The sequence below is a fragment of the Puntigrus tetrazona genome, chromosome 11 (genome assembly GCF_018831695.1).
Source record: "Puntigrus tetrazona isolate hp1 chromosome 11, ASM1883169v1, whole genome shotgun sequence".
In the NCBI taxonomy this organism is placed as follows: domain Eukaryota; kingdom Metazoa; phylum Chordata; class Actinopteri; order Cypriniformes; family Cyprinidae; genus Puntigrus; species Puntigrus tetrazona.
In genome coordinates this window covers 9,125,385-9,149,259 of record NC_056709.1, presented here as the reverse complement: position 1 = coordinate 9,149,259, position 23,875 = coordinate 9,125,385, and the positions used below count along the sequence as shown (strand labels likewise).

The 23,875-nt window shown below is 38.3% G+C and overlaps 2 protein-coding genes across 3 annotated transcripts in view; one reads left to right on the top strand and one right to left on the bottom strand.

Moving 5' to 3' along the window:
• Positions 1-4,176, top strand: part of camkvb (CaM kinase-like vesicle-associated b) — a 43,211-nt gene extending 39,035 nt beyond the window's left edge. Inside the window, exon 11 of the mRNA XM_043252610.1 lies at positions 645-4,176. Within this exon, the coding sequence (XP_043108545.1) occupies positions 645-992 (348 nt within the window). The 3' untranslated portion in view covers positions 993-4,176. The remainder of the gene's footprint in view (positions 1-644) is intronic.
• Positions 4,177-7,330: 3,154 nt separating this feature from the next.
• Positions 7,331-23,875, bottom strand: part of sema3fb (sema domain, immunoglobulin domain (Ig), short basic domain, secreted, (semaphorin) 3Fb) — a 57,289-nt gene continuing 40,744 nt past the window's right edge. Inside the window, exons 8-19 of one of the 2 annotated variants that reach the window (XM_043252459.1) lie at positions 21,713-21,832; positions 21,069-21,208; positions 18,434-18,548; positions 16,001-16,070; positions 15,663-15,807; positions 15,205-15,427; positions 13,413-13,501; positions 12,757-12,798; positions 12,041-12,198; positions 10,337-10,416; positions 9,799-9,932; positions 7,331-9,477 (exon numbers count right to left, since the gene is read on the bottom strand). In XM_043252459.1, coding sequence (XP_043108394.1) covers positions 9,058-9,477; positions 9,799-9,932; positions 10,337-10,416; positions 12,041-12,198; positions 12,757-12,798; positions 13,413-13,501; positions 15,205-15,427; positions 15,663-15,807; positions 16,001-16,070; positions 18,434-18,548; positions 21,069-21,208; positions 21,713-21,832 — 1,736 coding nt within the window. In that variant the 3' untranslated portion in view covers positions 7,331-9,057. The remainder of the gene's footprint in view (positions 9,478-9,798; positions 9,933-10,336; positions 10,417-12,040; positions 12,199-12,756; positions 12,799-13,412; positions 13,502-15,204; positions 15,428-15,662; positions 15,808-16,000; positions 16,071-18,433; positions 18,549-21,068; positions 21,209-21,712; positions 21,833-23,875) is intronic. The other variant, XM_043252460.1, reaches the window with a different exon arrangement.

Sequence of the window (23,875 nt, the reverse complement as noted above, 5' to 3'; positions counted from 1 at the left end):
AGAAAAGAAACTGATACACGCTGTTAATCATTTAAACTGGTCCACAAATGTGATTGTGTGAATGCTCCGTTACCTCTCGCTCTTCTAATCACATGCCAGATCTGTCACCCCATTTTTTTCCGGGACTTCAGAATTGATAAATTAAGAGTTTAGCTGCTTCTCTGGATATATGGCTTTTTCTGTGCAAGTGCTCCCTCTGGCGTCCCGTATGAATGAAACAGACATCATGTGTTTACAGTGCTAATGGCCAATCAGTCCTTTTTGGGGAAATTTTTGATTATTCATTTATTTATTTATTGTTCTTTTCACGTATAAATGAGGCCTGAAACCGAACAGAAAGTATATTGCAATCCATGTGATTTTTTTCTTGCTTACACTTCCATTGGTCATATCAGATCTGTGTCACATGGAAGAAAAAAATCATAATTGAGTCAAGATTCTGTACCCATTGACTGCCATTATATGACTGACAGACTGCAACGGTTTGAGTTTGTGTTCTACTGAAGAAACAAAGTCACTCACATCTTGTACGCCCTGGGGTTAAGCAGATAAAACATCAAACTTAAATTTTAAACTTAAACAAAAAAATCCCTGTAAGAAGTCGAGTTTGTTCAAATTAACTTTGGCTTACCACGTTCCTGTAGAAAGCGGTACGGGTCACGACCATGATGAAGCGTCTCAGGGCACCAGAGCATCAGACGGCGGCACCGGCAGCAGCAGCAGAACCTGGTGCACCCAACCCTGCAGCAGCAGGGGCTCAGGAAAACCCTCAAGCTCTATCCGAGGCCTCCACAGCCCCATCGAGTACCGCCGAAAGCAACTCGATGAGCACAGAAGCCCCTGCCGTGGAAGCAGCAGCCGCTGCCGCCCAGCCTCCAGCTGAGCCTGTTCTTCACGCTCCAGCTCCCGAACAGCCTGATCCTACATCGCGATGCAACGGAGAGGCTTTAGCCCCCCTGCCATCAGACACAGGGGAGGAACAGAGCGGTTAATCTTGCTACCTCTCTCCCACCTGCGTTTAGATCCCACACACTTGTACATAAGCAGCAAGCATGCTAATACTGATCCCGCAGCACATAGCATTAATCTCAACACGCTCTATCGTGAGCCGACTGCTAAAACATTTCCCAGCAAGCGTCTGTTTTCTATTGAATCACAAAGCTGTGCGACGTGTACCGAAGGCTCTGGCCACTTTAACTTTGCGCAAAAGAAGAAAAAAGCTGTTTTCCGCTTACATTAAGCCAAGATTGGAAACTTTAGCACTGATCTGCATACATGTTTTAGGATAGATGATCAAAGCAGGCCTCATTTTATAAAAGCGTTTTTTTTTTTTATTATTATTTTATTGCATTGCAGTTTGTTAACGTCCATCTTGAGCAGGAGCACTGATACACAGCTTCGTGTGCGATGTATAGTTTCTGTAAATAGCTTACTAACCTCTGTAGATTAGACGTAGCCAAGAACAGCATGCTTTTTCAGATCTGCTGTATGACACCAGATAACTGCCACATTCAGCTTCAGCTTTACATGGACATTTCGTGTCTTGATCGAACACGCTCATGAAATGTTGTCTTTAGTTTAAGTGGATTTATATGAAAAATACTTCGACAGCAACTAAGGCGGCTAAATTCATCTCATAATGACATTTTAATGGTTGAGACAAGTGGCCCAATAAATGGAGCAGAGTAGGTAAACATAAGAAATACCTCATATCTGCTTGGTAGCTAGCCACATGAACAATGGAAAATGTGATTTGTTCTTATATTGTATTATATACTCATTTGCATACGTTGTACATGTATTGAGTAATAACATACTTTTCCATTTTAAGAGTGCATAGCCACACACAGTGATCTTTGTTTTTAATAGAATTTCGTCATAGAGGCATAGATGTACTACTTCTTTGAGATCCGACAATATATTAATCCTTTCATTTATCTTTTCATTGTCTCTCCTTTTGCTAATCTATAATGCATTTGAATATGTACTGAGATGCTGAATTTATTAGACTTAAACATAAAATTATAAAACAAATGATATATTTTATCTTTTTTAAATTCTAAATATGTATCAGGGATCAGATATTTACTTATTCCTGTAGTCACTTTTATTTATTTAGTACTTAATATTATACAGATTGTTTTAAAGCATTCTATTACTTACAGTAATTGACCCCCCCCCACAATGATTACCAATTATAATAATAATAATAATTCTCATGCGCTATAGGAATAAATTAGTATTTTTGCACGTCAATAAATTCTTTCATCTGAAATGATTGGATTTTGGTTAAAAGTGAGTTTTAAGTTAAGAATTTAAGCTTTATTTCCTCGATTTCACAGATAAGGCTTAAACCTAGTCCTAAACTAAAATGTAGATCTGAGCTGTTTCAGCTGTTTTTTTTCTAAGGCGTCTTTATAAAAATGACTTAAATGTCCTGATTGAACTACGGCCTAATCCTTGCATAGACTAAACCCTGTCTGTAAAACAGAACCTATGTCTCTTAAAAAAGGCAAACAATCTAAATGGCTAAACCAACATCAAGCCAAACAGGAAATCCTGTTTATACTATACTTCTTCTAGACTATTCTGACCGACTCAAATTTTCCAACTTGTAGATTTTAAGGACAGAGACGCTGCGTGACCCTTGTTTTATTTTTAAATTAGCTTTCAGAGTTCAAAAATGTTGCGTTCGGGATTATCTTGAACAAAATGTGCAAGAATCATAAACTCATTGGTCACAAAGCTTACAACTAAAATCCTATTGGCTGTCCGTCAAGGGAATCAGGGTTATGCTGACTTGAATTACAGAAATACGTCCTCCGTGCAGCTCTCTACATCGGACAGATATATTCCAGCCTAAAGCAAATAGTCTTAAACGCTAATGAAGCTAATAAAGTCTAGCCCTATTAACCTTAACGATTTAAGATTTTAGCCGATGGCTTTTTTTGTCCTCCTTATTTTATAGAAATGTCTGCTGTCAGCAACAGACAGCCCGTCTTTGACGCAGATCTTTCTCATTAAACATTCACGCTTCACTAGTGTGTGGAATGTACTGTCTGTTACTCACGATAGCGGCGCTAATGCGTTTCTTAGTCGACGCGTTCTGCGGTACATTTAGAACCCATTTAGCGCCGTCATGATTTTTACACGAACAGATTGATGTTTTGTTTTTCAGTATACAGAGTATGGGTCGTTTTCATATAACATTTACATTTTAGCGCAGAGAAATGGCAGGTGATGTAGGATTAAAAGAGCTCACGAAAGCAAAACGAAACGGTCGACCTCTTAATACGAGCAATAGTCTACAACTGCGATACTGTGATGCTACTCTCAATGCCGGTGTCCGTGTGAACGCTCAATTTCTGATTGGCGCGTCCTCCGTTGAAGTTGACAGTGAAGGTTGAGAAGCTCAGGATTACACAGCACAGATGAAGCCAGTGCACCTATTGTACAATTATCGTATACAGGTGAACAAAAACAGTGACTGGAAGTTTCCCCTCCAGTGGCCAACGATTTGTAATTGTTGTTCAGTGGTGACATGCTGTAATTTTCTAAACATCACAGGAGTCAGTGGAGGTTTGACTGAAGAAGGCCTTGATATGCAATTATGCTGTCAGCGGTCTTATTGATTGGAAGATGATGCACAGCACGGGCTGTCACAGGTTTCTACCGAAGTCAGCTTTGATACACGTGTCACTGTCGTCTTGTAACTCTCACTTCTTTTATCTTCTAAAATATTCTTAAATCTGTCCCATACCTTTATTCGTTCTATCTACTCAGAGACTTTGAGGTGTCGTTTCTTCGTCTTTGATTTCGTATAAAAATACTGAAAGCTCAAACCGTTAAGACCTAAAATAAAAAGAGTGGTAAGTAATGTTTCACGCGGGGTCTTCAAGACAAAAAAAAAATAAAACGATTTTTATAGCATTCGTGTGTACTGAAACCGCAGCTAGATACTGTGTTACACAATTCAAAGCAATTTTTTTTAACAGTGCTTCACTATTGCCTTTGGTGTTGGATGTCTGTTGATTTCCTCATTCTCTCTGATGTTCTTCTCAGTGTGGTTGACTGTGAACCTGTGAATACACTGAGGACTGGCCTCTCTCCACTTTAACCTCTGTATTCTTCAACTGACTTTCATGCTTTCGAAATAAACACATCCTGAATGATCAACCATTAGTAGTGATACGTTTGTGTGCCGCATGCTCCATTGATCATTTTAATGTGAGACATCGAGAATTAAACGTTGTCAGAAATCTGAAAGAAGAGCATGTCTTATTTTAAAAAGCTTTTGCGTTAGCAGTCTTGGAACAGCATCTGCGCGGGGCTTTTAGAGAGATTATTTGGCATGGGAGGAATGTACCCTCATGTTCTTCTCAACATCAGCGTCTGTTAATATTGGCCATGTCTGTATATGTCCTATGAGGGGGCGATGTATAAGAGGGGGAGAAGGTGAAAAGAAGTGAACAAATATCATTAGACTTGGAGTTGGAGAACGGAAATATGGCAAAATATTAATCAGTTCCATATATTGCAAGCACCGGTGCCAAACTGTGCGAGTCTGCTTCTTAAGTGTGACAATAATTTAAAAAAATGTTAAAATGAAACCGATTAAAACAACTGTATTCAATGATAATTAAATTAAATTTTTTTCTATTTAAATAAATGTATTTGATATGACAGTTAACACGTTGTTGAAATAGTCTATATAGATACGTATGTCATAGATAGATAAATAGATAGATGGATTTTGATACTATTCAGAAGATAGTGAACAGAACCGAGGGAAAAACACAAGGCTGAAGGACAAAATAATAAAATTCATATGAATATTCAGTGCCTTGAGTGTAACGGGTTTGTAAGAAGCAGACACAAATTTAAATGGCCATTTATTACACACTTCATCATTCACTCATCATACAGTCTAATAATCGCCTTGGAAATACAAGGTTTTGTTAAAATGGAGTTATTCACGCATTCTTATTCTACATCTTATTTAGTCTTTGCAAAAACTTTGAAGCTCAGTATCTCAAAACCTGCTCAGAATGCAGATAGAATCTTATAATTCTAAGGCGACGGAATAATGAATTTTAGATGAATATTCCCCCTGCTTTTATTCTAAAAATACACTCTCCAGAAACCCCCCCCCCAAAAAAACATAGAGCCTGATAATAGCAGTGGTCTACTCCTTTGCAGTGCATCGGAAAGCAGGCGTCCTAGAGGCTTAGTAAAGCTTGCCCTCTGCTGGTTCACATCATTTAATACATCGTATACAATTACATCATTTAGTAAACATTCCCAGAAAACAAGCACAAAGGCTTCTCTCTCTAATAAGACGTGAGAACATTTTATCCTCTACCCAATGCATCGCTTAACCTCAAAGCCTAAGAATGAATCCACATTTATCAGCAGCATCTAAACCACTTTAAAGGATGTTTCTAATGACACCGGAGTGAGTGAGTCCGTGCTGTTCTTCTAATGTCTTGTCCTGTACACTGTGAGTGCATTGCCAGGAATCGTTCGTCTGTGTCCCTGATCTCACACCCTGATAATACCAGCAAACATCTCTCCTAATGTCCATCAAGACCGATCAGGTTACTTAAAAAGTATTATTCCGTGCATTCGTTTCTTTCCAGAGCGCTACGCTTCTGAAAACATCTGCTTGGGCAAAACATAATCGATAAAAGTTATTCTGAAGCTTTCGTGTCAGACCGATAAAGAGGTTTTGAAACAGCGAACAAAAGACTTTGAAAGCATGAATAGAGGCCTCTTCCATAATAACGACAGCTTATGATGGCATGTTGAAAGGATGGCACCCCTTCCCCCCTCCGAGATGGCTCGGGGAGATAAGCGTGTGGGTTTCTGAGACGTTCTATCCTCAATGTGTTCAGCTATTCACTCCGATAATCATCCATCACCCCGGTGGGTGAGAACAGCCAGTCAGCGCTACGAATGTGCCCACCGCTGGCACTGAGACACCAGACGCAGGGAATGATGGGAGCCATCAGATAAGGCAGAGACAGAGGTTTGTCTGTTGGGGGACACAAATGGGACAAAAGAGGCTAGTGATGATGCCCGCTGTGCCCAGAAAGCAATGACAATGCAGTGGCAGGCAGAAGCGCTGCTGTGTGTCTTCACTGGAAATGGTGTTTAACAACTGCAGGCAAAAGTAAAGCTGCTGAGAAAACCAAACCAATTCCCTGGCGATTCATCACATATATTGTACCCGTTAAAGGGACAGTTTACTCAAAAATGACAATTCTGTCATTAATTCCGTCTCGTGTTGTTTCATCTTCAGAACACAAATTAAGATATTTTTAATCAAATCCGAGAGCTTCCTGACATCAACAGAGCACAGTGTAACAATATCCACAGACCCAGATGTTAAAATAGTGATTTTATGAAGCTACTTTTTACTGCTTACGAAACTGCTTTTTGTGCGCAAAAAAACAGAAATCACTTGATTCAACGATTCTTCTCTTCCAAGTCGCAGTCCACCACCGTTACCCCAGAAAGTACCCCGTCAGAGGTCTGATAAGACTAAGATGAACCTTTATCAAATTGTCTGAAGGTAAAAAGGAACTGCGATCCAATGCATACAACCTCATCTGTAAAGCGTGGTGGAGGTGGCGTGCAGTCTCTCATCTTTACTGATAATTTAACAAATAATGGACAATGACCCAAAACACACAGCTCGGTCAAGGAGTTTATCAGGGCAAGGGAAACAGAAGGTCTTGGTTTATTATCTGATGTGCATTATGAGATGTTGTATGAGACCTTTTATTAAGACTCACGTGCCTTTCCTAATCAAACCCATTCAACTGAATTTGCCATAGATTAACTTCACTCAAAGTGTAGCAACATCTACAAGCAACTTGTACGCTCCTAAGCTAAATTTTAACCCTACAAGATAAGGGTATGAATACTTATGCAATGGAGTCAAAGATTTTTTTTGCTTTCTATTATGGTGTATGGAGTGTAGACTGGTGTGGAAAAAGTAATTTAAAGCAGTATAACATAAGGCAGCATCATCAGAAAATGTGAAAAAAAAAAATTAAGGGGTATGAATACTTTCACAAGGCACTGTATATGCTTCATTTTTTTTATGTATTTTTTATTTTGCATTTAAGAAAAGAAAAGTCATATAGGTTTGGAATTAGCTAAGAGTAATTACCTCATGGTATTATTATTATTATTATTAATGTTTTTGGATAAAGCTGCTTAATGAATCTGATTTGCTGTAGAAATACCACCACTGTGTCAGCATGCAAAAGCTATGATAGTGCTTTATGAAAGCATGACAAAAAAAAAAAAATGAACGGCTGAATTACTATAAAATATAGAGCTTTAATTTATTAGTTAGCAACGGCAAGAGGGAAAAGAAAATCATTTACACAATTATCACAGTAACATCACCTGTGCATGTAGTCTCAAACGGATGACAAAATAAAAACACAAACATTTCTAAAGACACATCTTAAAAATACCAAGAAATTGTACAACCATTCTCTCTCGCTGTAAGACGCCGCTTCATACTGGATTTGGGACTGTGTGGTGCTTCGCAGGAACAGTAACAATACCATCAACTGTTGAGGAAACAGTTAGTCAACGTTTTAATAGTTGCCCTGTGTTTTTGCCTGTATAAGCCGCACAGTAAAGAACCAACACTGACCTGACCATAAAAATATATGAACAGAAAGAACTGCAACGTAGCTATCTTTAATTTTGTAACTACAATACCACTACATAAAATCATGCACAATGAAAAGCCAGCTTCCCAAGACCTCGAGTAGTTTAAAACTGTGACAAAACGCTCTATACAGTGTGAACACATTTTGAAAATGAATGTAGGTTTTGTCATATATCAGGATGTGAAGTTAATAAGTATTGTAGCCTTCACCGGTTTATTTAAAGTCATATTTAGCATAATTAGCTTAATCTCACAAAACAGTACCGGATCATATTTCACCCCAAAATTAAAAGAAACATTTTATATAATTGCTGCTTAAAAATAAGTCCCCTGCAACAAGTTTTGCATCGTGACATTTCCCTCTTCAAATCGAATTATTATAACATCATTAAAAAAAATAGCATTTTCACTATAATGAGAGAATCAGTGTATTTTTGTCTAACAATTACATTTTAAAATAAAGTCAAATAAAGCATAAAGTTGGGAAATCTGCTCATATGAAAATAATGATTTAAAATGAAAAGAATGGCTTAATTCAATTTTTTTTTAAATGGGTGAAATATGACCTGGGCGTGCTTTTGCATTGATGCATTCGTGACATCATCGCGTTGCTAGTTGGTTTGTGCTTTTAGTCTTTTCAAAAGTGGCATAAAAAAACAATAAAAGCTTACTAAGAGCCCTCAGCAGCTGTTTTACGTTAGTTAAAACAGTCACAAAAAAATTGTGCCATGGAACTTGATCACCTTAAACATTTGTGCAATGAAAACAGATGCGTTGTGCATACAGAGCGACATTAGGAAGACAATATGAGCTGGTGTATCATTGTAACCAATGAGGGACCAGAATGCACTTAGGGGTGGGACTAGTGGTGAGGTGCATTATGATGTCAGCGTCTCCTGCCCCCGCCTTTTTTTCCGAATGTCTTTCCGTGTGAAGAGTCCAAGGGAAAAGATCCATCCCCGCTCGCTCTTTCCATACCCATCTCAAGTTCAACATAGTTCATAGTCTATGAGTTTTTGTCAATATGTACGAGTCGTCAATGCCCGGAAGATGGAAATGGGAGATTTCTTTTCTTTCGTTTTGTAGTTGTGACAATAAAAATAATATAACAATAATATTTGCCCGTTAGGTACTTATACACAAAGAGCATTCATTTTTCTATTTAAGTACAAAGAAATCCACAGAATGGTACTATATACAACCTACAATAAATACTGTGTATGATATCATCTTTAGGAGTTAAAAGGGAATTCCGTTGTCGCTTTCATTTGATGGAAGTTTTTCTGTTTTTTTTTTCTTTTTTCTCCAGGTTTTCCTCTTTTAGAAGTCTTTCCCATAAGGCCCGGGGGTGACAGAAACACCCCTCATGTCTCCTCCTCGCCCCCGTGATGTCTGCGATTCCGCGGTTTCTTCTGTTCCTTCAGCTCTTTGAGGTCTTTGGCCTTGATGACCCCCGTCAGCGGGTCTCCATATTGCCAATAGTCCTGGCAGTACTGGTTTATGAGGCCCATCTCAGGCTGGCTGAGGATGGTCAGAAGGTCTTTGTATTGTCCGGCGCTCGGGGTCCAGGGGCTGGACTGGAGCGAAGACGTCGCCGGACGGCCCGATTCCACCAGGATGTTGTTGACGGCTTGGTTGGTCAAGACCACCAGCTGGAGTTTGACTAGCGTGTGCTTGAAGTTCTTCTCTGTGGCTGTGCAGACGTAGATGCCAGAGTCGGAGGACTGGAGGGAACGTAATAGCAAGCCTTGATCGGTCTTCATCACTCGCCCGTCTGTACGGACCTGAAGAAGCACACAAAAACAGATGTGAGGAATAAAGCAATGTGTATTAATGTTGCATATAGAAATGATAGTTGCTTGATACCATTAAGCAATCATTTTTATGGTATTATTTGTATATTTTATTATATTCTTTTTACCTAGAAGTGGATTAAAAGAAAATGTGCTGAATGTATTGATAACATTGATGACATACTATTATACTATATTAAATGTAAACTGTCAATTATGCTATACGTAAAACAATTTAATCATACAAATATTTGAACTTTAGTTTTTTTTATACCATTAGCTTTCCACACGCATGCAAAAGAGCGTCCTCACCTCTCTCCTCCTGTCGCTGTTGTCTCGGTGGAGGTGCCACTTGATAGCGGCGTGGGGCGATCTGGCCTGGCACTCCAAAAACGTGCTGCTGCCCTCCACCCCATACTGCACTGTCTCCAGAGTGTTCTTATTGGCTGGACAACAAGAACAACATGTCATTTCTCATAGACATCAGCACAGCACTGGAGCGAGAACGAGAGCTGGCCACGAAACTACTAGAGCAGAGCCAGCAGAACGTAAGGGTCGTGTCAGTCAAATACAGTAATGTAAATAAACAGTTCAGATCAGAGCACAGGCATGTTTTCTGTTAGCGGCATGGCTGTATTTTACACGTATGCTACATTTATATAAACTAATTTTACAAAACCAGTGAAAATTAATAAAACTGAATTCATGATGCCAATAAACGCGTCATGCAATGAAAACAAATGAGCCGTGAATGATTTATCGCTGAATTAGCTGTGCGAACTAAATATTTATCAGATGCATGTATTTAGATCGTGTATATATTTACTAATATGTAGTACAGTTAGCTTACGGTTGGAATTGTATCCTCTGCACTGCCGTATGGGATTCCCGTATTTCACATCCTGTCGCCGACTGCGTCTGAAAGGAAGCCAATATGACAAAATAAGAAATTTATTGACTACTTCAAATTCAGTAGACGGCACATCTGATTAGATTACACAGATTCTCCGTTTCAACATGCTAAAGATATAACGGTCAGCAGGGATGAATGCTTGAGCAAGCGTAAAGTTCAGTGGAGAACGACTAGATCAATCTGTCTCTCTGGGATTTCATCTTTTTGCAATTTTTAGGGAGAGTCCCATCCTGTTTCACAATAACCATACTCGCCCTTCACTAAATAACTTCCATACGGAAACCGGTTTATATCAAATGAATTAAAATGTGTGTTTAGCAGACGCTTTTGAATGAGAACTGTAATTTCCCATGAAATTGCCCGATATGACTAATGCAAAACATCTTTAGTTGCAACATCTAATGAACTAAATTTCCAGAAATTATCAGGCTGTGACTGTAAATGAACGCACATGAACGGAATATGATCTTTGATGAATGAGACTTTTTGGAATTATTTTAGTTTAGTGACGTTGTGGCCCTTATTGACGTGTGCTTCATTATTTCCTCTCAATGTTTAAGAGTTCACCCTAAAATCTAAATGATTCTGTTTTGCTCACCCTCAAGCCATCCTGATTGTACAAGCATTTCTTCTTTCAAACCAATCCAATCTAAGTTGAATTTCTGAGCTATATTATTGTAGTGTTGTTTCCCTTAAAAAAGAAATAAGCTCGTTCTCCAACTCCCCAAGAATTAATAAGCTGAGTTTTTACCGTTTTTGAATCCATTCAACCGAGCTCCTGGTCTGGCTATGGCATTTTTAGCATATCTTAGCATAGATCATTGAATCCAATTAGACCAGTAGCATCGCATTCAAAAATTATATATATATCCTGTTTACAACTTGACTCTTCTGTAGATATATTGTGTACTAAGGCCAGCTTAAAATGAAAGCTGCAATTTTCTAGGCTGATATGACAAGGAACTATGCTCTTATTCCGGCGTAATAATCAAGGAGGTTTGCTGCTATACCATGGCCGCAGCATCCAGACTATTTTCCACAGGTACGTGAAAATTAGAAAAATCAGGTCATGAATCAGAAGCATAAAACAAAAGAAAAAAGGGATTGCGATATATTTAGCCAATTCTCTTTTGCTAAAGTAAGAAAACGTTGTTTCCTTTGCTCCTATATTTCCTAAGTGAGAGAAAAAGTGTGTGCTACGTTTAAAATATAGATGTTTATCTGACAAAAATGCATGGATTCCCTACAGGAGGCCTTTATTCTCCACCTGGAGCTGTAAGGGATCTTTAATTACATTTGTGAGCACTTAATTTAACGTGTTTTGGGCTGTTAAAGTGAACGACCCACCCACTGCAATGTAAAAGAAATGCCAGAATGATTTTTAATATTACTCCAACTGGATTCGCCTGAAAGAAAAAGTCAGATACACCTAGGAGGGCAAGTAAAACACATGCTAATTTTCCTTTTTGGGTGAACTAAGCCTTTAATAATAAAATCTGTGTGTGTGTCTAACTGACTTACCACTGGGCTATTGTTCTTTCAAAACCAAACGCTCTCACTGTGTTAGCCGTAAATACCCAGAGGTGCTGACTATCACTGTTTGTAAATGTCTTTTATTTTGAAGTGCTTTAGCGTATTTACCTCTTCTGTGAGGCAGAGTACCGAGAGCAGGACTTGCCGTCCCAGGCACAATAAGGGTCCCGGGCCAAACAGCAGTCAGCGCAGGCCTCGCCGTAGACGTCGCACCTGTGCAGGGCCAAATGAGTCACTCCAACCTCAGACGCCACATACAGTTGTTGCTGCAACAAAACGAAAACATATCGTCTTTTTCTCTCTGCTTTTGGGTGTATCATTTGATCCTAAAACTTCAAGGTACATCATTTGCTACTTTCAAAACTCTTTGGGAAGAAGAAGACCAAACGTGACCGTGCAGGTTTGTGCAGGTTTTCGAACCGCAAATTTAAGACTGCTCGGATAATGGAGCTTTTTTCCTCCAGAATTTAGACACTTGACATTTCTGTTTTTAGGATCAGCTGTTTTAAATCAGCTTTTCTGGGAGGACTAGGGTTGAAATTGCAGCCTAGTAATGATGTCATGCCACATCTGCCAACAATACCAATCATGATGAAAGAATAAAACACAAATTAAATTTAACATTTTATCTCCATGCATCTGTAAAATTGTTATCCTCACATGAAAGCGGCTTACGGATTACAGAGACAGATAGCAGCTGCACGTCTAGCTTAAGTGGGTTTATTGTTGTCCTCTTCATGGGTTCAGCAATTCTTCCAGTATTTATATAAAGCATCACTGTTTGTGAACCACATCATCAGGTTTAATGTACAGCAAATTCTTACCCGCTTTGAAGAAATCTTCATAGTTGTGATAGAAGTAGGGACCTGAAAGTGAAAGATGTACATTTATTGTGCATGCCTTTATACTCACACACACACACACACACACACACACACACACACACACACACACACACACACAAAAGTTTCCTAAGATTTGTTTTGAAAGTAATTAATTTAGCAAAAATGCATTGAATTTATTGAAAGTAACAGTAACAATGTTTATAATGTTGTAATAAACTCAATGATATCCTTTTGAACTCTCCATTTTTATTTTTTCTATTTTCTATCAAATGTTTTCTTTACAAAAATATTAAACTGCACAACACTGATTTCAACACTAATAATATTATTAATAATAATAAAACTTTTTGAGCAGTAAATGAGCATATTAGAATTATTTCTGAAGGATCATGGGACACTGGAGTAATGATGCTGAAAATTCAGTTTTACCATCACAGGAATAAATTACACTCTTATATATATTAAAATAGAAAACAGCTTTTGCAATTATATATAATGCTTAATATCACTGTTTTTACTGTATTTTAAATCAAATAAATGCAGCCTTGATGAGCTGATGAGACCAATCAGAATCAAGAATTTCAAAGAGCTGTGTAACGTTAATGAGTTTGTATACAACAGGGTGCATCTCTCACCTTAAAAACCTCCACTTCCTCCAGCACCAGTTCCTCTGTCTGCAGGTCATCTCTGGGCAGGACAATCACCTTCTGCACTGTACCTCTGTCTGCAGGCCAGAAGAGAGACAGTCAGACTAAACCGCCTCTAAGTGCACTTCCATCTTACAACAAGTTCCCAAAAATTCAAAGCACCATGATATTCCTCCGGCAACTTTGTATCTTTTCCATTTTCCAAGCCTTTTTTCTTTTTGCAGCTTATGCCCTGATAAAATCATGATTATTATCTTTCGCGGAGTACAGAAACACTTGAGGAACTCTTTCTCTCCGTGCCATCTACCGTGCGGACCCTTCACATTTTCCACACACCATCCCTTTCTTTAAAAATCCCTCTTTTGTCTTTTGTTTTCCCTTGCTGTTCACGGCATACTCATCTTTCATCTCGGCTGTACCCTGTCAGGCTCCGTCTCTACTGGAAAGCTGTGGTATTTCAGTGGCTGCGTCCTAGCGAAATGCTTGTTTGATTTAATTGTGCCATCGCATTCCTCCGTGCACGTCACTGGAGATTTATTGCAACCGGAGCAATACATCTAACCTGAGCTCTGAATGCAGGAGAGTGCCGGCAGCTGAAAGCCAGGGAACGTTTCTGTGAGTGCTTGTAGGTGCAATGGGCCGCGCAGAGTTGATTTAAAAGCCCATTAGACTCTCAGACTCACAAAGCAAGAAAAGACATAAAGGGATAACCTATAGCATGACGAGACCATTTTCACGCTTTAAGGTTAAAAGAAAGTTGGGAAAGTTGGGCAGCTGATGTAGTCTTATAAGGTACATCCTTAAGGTGCTGCATTCACTTTTATGTGAAGAATAGAAAGATGGAAACATAAAACCTTTTGTTGGTGTTTAACATCTAAGTAGAGTCAGATACTTTAACCTCTTCTGATAAATGTACGGTACACTGAGAACGAAACTATTTTCCTGTATCCTGCAGCGGTTTCAGTGTTTTGACAAAGGTTTAAAGACAAGGTAAGACAACAGTTACTGTACCTAAAAAACCTTACATATACTTCTATGCCAGTGTTGCATTTATAAAGAAAAATAACAAAAAAATGATCTATCCCACCTTATACTATTACATAATAACAATATGAATATATATATGAATATAACATACATGTAACCCTAAGCCAAACCCTAACCATATAGTAAGTATGTGTAGTTAATATATTACTCAGTCTTTAAATGTATAAATACATTGTAACAAAGACACCTTAAAATAAAGTGCAACCCGAAACACTTTTGCTGGTATTGAGGAGGGATACGGGTAAGGTTAGACACAGATTTGGTGGTATGGGTTGGTTTAAGGTGTAATGGATGGGTCAGCAGTGTAACTATATAAACTATATAAATTAATTACAGATGTAATTACATGCATTTTTTGTATGTACACATTAAGTGCACTGTATTAAATGATTCAATTAAATGCAAGTGCATAGTACTATAAACCACCTAATGTAAAGTGGGGCCTGTTTTTCATTTTAGGCAGAGATATTTAATGCTGTTATTAACAACATTTTTTAATTACATCAGTTATTGCTCTATTAAATCTAGTAGCCTTAAAAATACTAAACCTAAAATTAAACCTGACAATAAATCTGAATATTTATTTTTATATAACTATAAATAAATTAAACTGAAATGCCAAACTGAAAAACATGTAAATAAAAAAAAAAAACTTACATGCATATATAATTGCCTATAACATGAGTTAAGATAAACTTAAATGTGTAAAAATCAGTCTAGTTTCCAAACTCACCTGTGCCCAGGAAGAGCACTTCATAGTTGCCATCAGCTGCGGTCACCTGGTCCACGGTGATGGTGGTGAACTCATAGTCCACGTTGGTCCGGACCACCAGGGGGCGCTTGTGCACCGGATACACAGCGTTGTACATGGTGGGATGGTTCCTCATGAAGTTGATGACCTCGTCAGGGTAGTCTTTCGTGGATTTCATGTTAGGGGTGAATGTCCCACCAGGACACTAGCAAAAAGGACACAGGGGACCAACCTTATCTCTGTGTATTCTCCTAGCATTAAGCCTAACTTCTAAACGCTAAACCCAATTGATAATTTGTACTTTCAGTTTGGTTTGAGGCTTGCTTAAGTTCAAGCCTGTTTCTTTAACCTTCAACAGCAGGTTTAGATTAATATTTCTGTATCAGTGTGCCAATAAATCATCTTTTTATCGGTAGTCTTGTGCATAAGATGAAACTCACTGTTCCTGGACGAGGGTAGGGGATTTTTCCAGTGTAGGCCACCCACTGATAATTGGGACCTTCTTTGTGGGCAAAAGGTCCATTGAACACCATTCGAATGTCCGCCATGGAGTAGACGCAGACCGCTGAGCCTTTAAATACAGAGCTGGGGGGAAAATGTGACAGTTTTTGTTATAAAGCTCATATATAGAACTATTAATACATAAAATGTTTAAACGTGCACATGGAAAAAAGCGGATGCAAACGCAGCGGACAACTGCCCATGCTAAACAAGCACTTGCAGTGTTTACTACAGCTTCCAGAAGGAGAAAGACCTTGTCTGGTACATTCAAACTCACCCAGACACAGAGAAGACCCCATAGATGACGGGATTTTTAGTGTCCTGCGTGGGCTGTATGTACACATCCCCTAAAAGACGCAAACACAGAGAAGCATTGCAGTGACAAAGCCAGAGAACACTTTGCTAATATTTACGGTGCATAAATCAAGCGCATTTAATGAATGTTGGGACGAACTTCCTGTGACTCAGAGTTTCTCAGTGCATTTCTCTCACCATCTCTGAAGCAATGAGAATTTTTAGACAATTATGTTTATATATACAAAAGCATCACTGAGCAACGATGCAATCTACAACACACAAACTGCTTTTAACATTTAAAAAAAAAAACATTATGCTTGGGTAAATAAGAATGAAATAAACTGGACGGCAAATAATGTGAAGGAGACAGTCAGTGTTCAGTGAAAAGACATTGCATGTCATCACTTTTATAAAACTTGCTGAGCTGGCTTGCATAAACACTTGTGTGTGAATATGAGTGTTTGTGTGTGTGTAAGGGAATAAGTGAGTGTGTTTAAAAGGCGGCTGAAGTGCTCCTTAGGGAGAATTCATAGGATAATAAGAATGAGGATGGCAAAGCATATGGTTCCTATTGCCTCATCATGTTTTTATGGATCAAAGACATGGGCTTATAAGACAAATTCATTCATAACTCATTCAGAGTGCTAGAAAGTCATGATCTTATACAGTAAATGAAAAATGCAACAGATGCAGGTTCAAATTCCCCTTATTTTTCTTATGCTTTCAACTGCACTAATAACACTAAGGACTATTTTGCCTCGCATTTGCCAACCTGAGGCAAATTTCCTCCCCCTTTCTTCTTCACAACCAGAGAACTGCAGTTAATGATGTATATCTAAGGATCTTCAACAAGGATGAACGCACATACTTTTAAAATGACACATCTTTACAGCATTTTTTTTTAACAAACATTTGGCCATCTGGGATGAATTTGCCAAATTCTTAACATTTTCCAACTGTCTGAATCCCCGTAAATGCATAGCCAGAGTCACATGAGCACAGCAGCTGTATAGAATCTATGTTAAAATCATTCTTCACTGAGCAGAAAAGACAGAAAAGTTCATTAAAAATATAAAACGGCATTAATTAACAACTTAATGTGAACTACTTCAAAGTGCAACAATCTACAACAGAAAGGCTTTTGAATTGTTATGCATCAATGGATAGCTAAAACTACTAATTATATTTTTCCCCACACATATAGAGAAAATAGAGAAAATCAATTGTGGTGGAAATTAGGATAATATCGATTGTGTGCTCACGAATCATTTGACAAGAATCATTTATTCAGAAAGTAAACTACTAATTTTTAATTTTTTTTTAAACAGCAGGGATGCATTAAGTTGATCAAAAGTGACAGTAAAGGTATTTATCCTAAACAGTTTTTATTTTAAATTGTAACAATATTTCACAATATTACAGTTTTTATCTTCAAAAGACTTTTTACTGATCCCAAACTTTGAAATCGAGAGATCTAATTTCCAAATAATGTAAATATGTAATCATGATCATTCTGACTACTACTGTGAAACAGTGTACTTAAATTCCCATCTGTATTATATTAAAAGCTTAATCCTGTTCATTAGTATCTCGCCACAACGGACTACAGCTTTAGTGCCATATTAAAAATGCCTGGACATCCCTCGTTCAACACACACAACTACAACCTCACCCCTCCATGAGCCTGTGTAAACATCCTCTCCACTTATAAAGAGCCAAACGTATTTATAAGTCTTGAGCGACTGTGCTAGGGAGCCCAAATCTGTTTTTTTAATACGAGCAACAGCAATAAATTCCAGATTGACCAAAGTCTGTCGTTTCCCTACTGTACATCACTGGGGCCAATTAGTCTAGAAATGACTGTAAGTGCGAGAGAGAGAGAGAGACCCTTAGTGGACCCGACGTTCCTTACGGGGCCACCTGATCTGTCCACAGGGCATGGCCTTCTCTCTGGACGGCATCCGAACTCCCTTCAAGTCTCTCCACGGTCCGTGGCACCTTCAGCTTTCTCAAAAGAGCCTTTTGTTCGGAAAAAGTAGGTGTATTTCTGTAACACGGCTACATCTCAGCATATGGACGTAGGGAGGGAATCTTGTGCCATATGGCAGGGAGGGCGAGGTACGTCACCTGGCCCGGTGGAAATGCAGACCTGGAGGCCCTCGTTAAGGGATCCAGGATGTTGTGGGTGGACGGAGGGTTTGCATGTGGTTTTGTAGTAGGGTGTGGGCGACATTGGACAGGACCACTGAAACCTGACTAACCAGGAGAGGATCTTTCTCGTTCACACACAGCTAAAGTGATCCCTGACTGGCCTCGGGCCAAAGCAAACCACTTTAAGAGCCGAGATGGGGCCTTTCAACTGACGACTTTATCTGTTGGAGATGAACAGAGTGAGGCAGAAACGAAGACTTACTGAGCTCGTCGAAATGCGTTTCAATTCCGTCGGCTCCTGGGACTGAGCAGATGAGACGGGCTTTCAGGAAGGTGCTCCACTTGTTGACCAAGCAGCAGTGACCGCCGTCATCGTTCTGTAAACACACACACGTCGAGAGCCGTCGGTTTGAGTCGAAATCAAAGAGAGGTGAAATAGCTGCATTTAATTCATGGCAAGCCCCTCCGCAGCGGGAGAGAGAGGAACAAACAGTCAGGAAAAGTTAGCTGTGAGAAGACAAGATGGCAAATAGTGTCTCATCTGATTCACAAAACACACTCGTCTGGTCTGATGGCCGGCCAAATTTCGGGGAGAGGTGGTTGAGGAATCCTGATTTATCATCTGACTTCAATCACAACCTACTCGTTTGGAGGGATGAAGGGAAAGTTCACCCAAAAATAAAAAAAAAGCTGCAATTACTTATTCTTCATTTTATTGTTCCAAACTGGCTTCGCTTCTTTTTTTCCATAGAACACAAATATAGTGTAATACTGTAACACAGTAAATTGGAAGTGGAGCTTTTAAAGTTCAAAAAAGGAAATAAAAACTGCTTTGACCTGGATCATTGAATCCTTTCTAAAGGTAAAAAAAATAAAAAATAAATAAAAATTCAATTACAAATAATACTTGATCAATGAACACTAAACTAAACATAAAGGCGTCTTATTTTTGGGGTTTTTACAACAATTTTTTTGCCATTTAAACTTTTATGCTTTATCTTTAAGAATAAAAATATTCTCAATTTCCTTTTAAGATAGAAAACAAGAACAGCAATTTTTGTGAGCTGGATTAAAACAAATTAATTAATTCATACACTAGATTAGCCTTTCACATGGCCACGCAAAGCAGAGCTAGGACTAACATTCATTGTCATCTTACATTTTGATGACTTCAGCAGACTTGCAGTATAATTGAAAAAATAAAGGAAAATCCACAATTCATTTGATGCTTTATGCCATTTTGGAACTTGACATTCCCAGTCCTCTGACTGATAATAATTCAAAATCACCCTTTGTGCTCCCCAGAAGAAAGCAAGCCATACTTTTTGGGTAATGACATGAAGTAAATGAAGAAATATTCTATTTTCGGGTGAATTACCTCTTTAACAGATGCAGCTAAATAAGTAATATATGACAAACTGTATACATGATATGAATGATCATACCCCAGGCTCTCTCAGCGCGTTTCATCTTTGATCGCATGACTCATTGTTATTAATAGAAGCTAAATATCTTTGTGAGAGAGGGTGGATGGTGACCAGATGGGTTCAGATGTGAGATTCAGAACGGCTGGTTCTCCTGAGGGTGATCCATAAAGCCCTGAGCTGAGGGGTGTGTTTGCGTGACAGGTCACTATATGACCCCGGCTCATAAACAAAGACCTGGGGGGGCTGCACGACAGAGACCACGCACTCGTATAAACACACCCGTAAACACAAAACAGAAAGCGGATAAACACAAAAAACCAGCCACCCACACAAACACACATGCAACGTCAGAAACCACCATGTGGTTCCACATATGAAACAGCTCAATGAACACACGCATGTTACAAAAAATACACGAGCACAAACCCATTTAAGAAGGCACACACATAGCTTTTGGGCAATATATATATTTATAGTAATATTCTAAATAAAATTATTTTAATGTGTAAGAATGCATTAAATTAAAACACACACACACATTTTTTTTTTTTTTTTTTTTTTTTGAAAATTGTTATTTTGTTTTTCTCTTCATCAAAGAAACTGAAAATATGCAGCATGGCTTTCGCAAAAATATTGACTAATACTGATAATGGCTGCTGGAAATTCTACTTTGTCATTAATATATATTTAAATTCAAACCAATCACTTAAAATACAATAATAAGAAGAATATTGGACAATATGGACCAACCATGATGGTTTTCTGCCCATTTCGAAACTTCACATTGAAAAAGAAAATTAAATTAAATATCTTTAAAACAAAACAAATACATGCTACATTTTAGAAAAAAATTTTAACAAAAGATTTTATCCATTTATGTGGGTTTTGTATGGCTCGACTACGTTAGTATGGAACTTTTCAGAATTGATCCCTCCAAGTACAGCTAAACACAAACACACCCACAAGCTAACACTGAGCCCAAGAAGATGCACCACAAACCCTGTGGAGTTTACCCCTGTGGCTCAAGCCTGCCGTTCCATGTTTGTTTTCATTACCCTGCTCAATTTGCAGTTGTGGTCTGGCACTATTTTCATTAAGAACTTGTGGTTAAGCTCTGCGCTCGGGACAAATCGCTGCGGTGCTAGTGAATAAGCCATCCTTTCCACTGCATGCTCTGGTGAAGAAACACTGTCATACCCAGAATGGCTGACCTGACAGGTCAAAAGGTCACAGGTTCAGGGGTCACATGGATAGAGAGACGTATTGTAAGCAGGGAGGTCAAATATGTGTGGATTTCGGCACGTCAGCGGCAAGCAAACAGTAATGGCACAGTCAAGTATCCGCAAACCACGACTCGCTCGCTCTCGGCTGTAGCTGGAATCTCTTTCAGAAATGCTGAACGGTACGGAATGTCTCAAACTTTGGTTCATATTTATCACTTCGTATTTCAGGTCAGAGATTTTAGCTCACCAGGCAGATTCGGCCGATGCGTGACTGCGATTTGGGGCTCTGGCCCATCTCAGAAGACTTCTCGCGGAAGAAAAAGTAGAGTTTGTCATCATTTTTTTCGTTGCTGTCAGGGATGAGGTGCACATGGACAAATGAGGGGTCTAAGGAAAAAAAAGGGAAAGAGGGAGAGAAAATGCTCATTTTGGATAATTACTATACAACCATTAAACTAATAATTACTATAATAAATATTTTAAGTATTTAAGTGATCTGAATAAAGGTGAAAATGGAAAAATTAAAAAAACTTCCCCTATGCACAGAACTGAATAAAGATAAATGTATCTTTTGATTAGCATTAGACAATCTGTAAATGTGTACAAAAGTGTAACTTAATTTACCACTTAATTTACTTACTGTACAACTATACGTTACTAATATATATATATATATATATATATATATATATATATATATATATATATATATATATATATATATATATATATATATATATATATATATATATATATATATATATATATATATATATATATACACATACACAAAAACCAATATTTTGAAACCCAAACTAAACAAAACAAACAAAAAATAAACTAAACTAAAACTAAATAAAATAAAATTAACCACCATATGCACGTATTTACCATTTAGCCATCTTGAGTTGTATTGGTCAGTGCGCATGACTGCATTTTTCCCCAAAGTTCGGAAAATAGCAGAGTCTGTTCCCATGAAGTCAATATACACCCCTGCGTACAGTTCTCCATCTAAGAGTAACAAAAACAGAAAGATACAAAGAGAAGGGTAGAATGTAAATATCTGTAAATATGAAAGAATGAAACATTCAATTCCTAAACTTTTTTATTTCAAAATGAAACAACAGCCATGACGATGAATTATTGTGAGGAGATCCTCAAGCTACATAAAAAGAACGTTTAACCGATCAGATTACTAAGAGGTTTTTTTGTGAGTATATTTAATTTAATTTAGTTTTTTATTTGATTAAAAATTCTAATTATTTTTAACAATAATTCTTTAATTATGCATAAGTTTAGAATCTGACACTAACAGTGTACAATGATATAAAGTTTGGCGGCAACTGCCAACTTGCATTACACACTGCACAAGATTGATGCCCACTGGGTCCCATATGCGCTGGTCATTATGCATGTGCATGTGAAGGGTTATTATTGCCTCTGGAGGAATTTGTTCCTTGTTAAGTAGTGTGGAGGTCAAGTGTGTGTGTGTGTGTGTGCGCGCGCGCAGAACCCAGTTGCAGGCCATTTGAGCAGGTGTCTCAGCATGTAGTTGGCAGAGGCCACGGCTGTTAAGGAGGGGCCGCAGAACCAGGGCCAGGCGGAGCGCTGTCATGAGCGGCTCTCAAGATTAATTCCCTCTCAGAGGAATCCAGAACACAGGGCCTGCCCGTTTTTGCCCACACTTGCTTCTGTGTACAGTGGTAGATACGAGTTCAATCAGAGGAGTTTGCAGAGGAAACATGCTGTAGAATGAGTTTGTTGACAGTCTATTTGTTCTGCCCGGCGGCGGTTTTTCCGATGGCATATCAAAACTGTTGATTCTTAGGGGAAGTCTAGGTGCCAACCTGTCAGAACGCCTTGTAAATTCAACCAAACAGCTCTAATATATGAGGTGGTAGTTAAATACAACCAGACAGGCAAGCACTAAAGCGTTCTTTCGACGAATAGCATGCCAAATCGTTTGCAAAAGCTTCCTTGTCGTGTTTGTTTGTGGCTTTTAAGGTCGCACTTCGTGTAAGACTGTGATAAATTGTTTTACTGGCTTAGCTAAGTGGTTTTGCTAGTTGTGGGCTGTGCTAAGCTGTGCTGATTAGATGGTTCAGCCGGTTGTTTTCCTAGTCAAGGGTTTTGCTGAATTACCTGCTGTGTAAGCCCTGCTAAATTGGGGCTTTGTGTTGTTCTTTGGACTCGCGGCCGATGACATGCTAGTTTGGGGACTGTTTAGTCAGGAAAAAGCTACAACACATTTACAACAAATCAGTCGTAAAATACTGTCGATTTAAAAATCCTAACAAAAGTATGGTTTTAAAACGGTCTAGAGCAGCGGTTCCTGGAGGCCCCCAACACTGCACTCTTGGAATCTCTACTAATGAGATGATGAGCTGAATCAGGCGCGTTTAAGAATTTTAATAAAAATAAAAATAATTATTATTATTATTAAATGTTAGCAATATAAGTATTTCTAGATTAATACTGTAAAATATTTTATTAAAAAAATGTAATTGAACAATTCTATTTTACAGCACAGTTGCAAAACTAAAATGCTAACATTGTTGACTTCTCTAAATGCAAAAAGATTTTTTTTTTGCCTCAAACACTGTTCTGAAATGACCCGTTACCAATGATGTATAAACCTTCGAGTTTGCTGGTGCATGAAGACTCGCAGTGAGGAGCATCATTAGAGGACTTGCTAAAACACTTGTTAAAACATGTATGCTTGGTTGATTCGCATGTTTCAATATAAAAGGCATTTACTGCCATCTGAGTTCTCCATTATGAATTCCTCATAACTCATGGTTTGGACTTTTTTTTTCAATACACACAGCAAATAATGCAGTGATTTCTCCATTTAATTCAATTTAATAAAATTCACCATCCCATAAAAAAAAGTTGTTTCTATGGCATGCATGAAAAGCCAGTTGCTATTTTTGGCGATAACTGTGCAAAACATTTTAAAGACATTAAAGTGGATAAGCATTTTTTGGTGGTAAAACAGGTTCACCTAAGTGTAAATATGTTTCCACAGTTTTAAATTGAATTGCTAAAAGGACT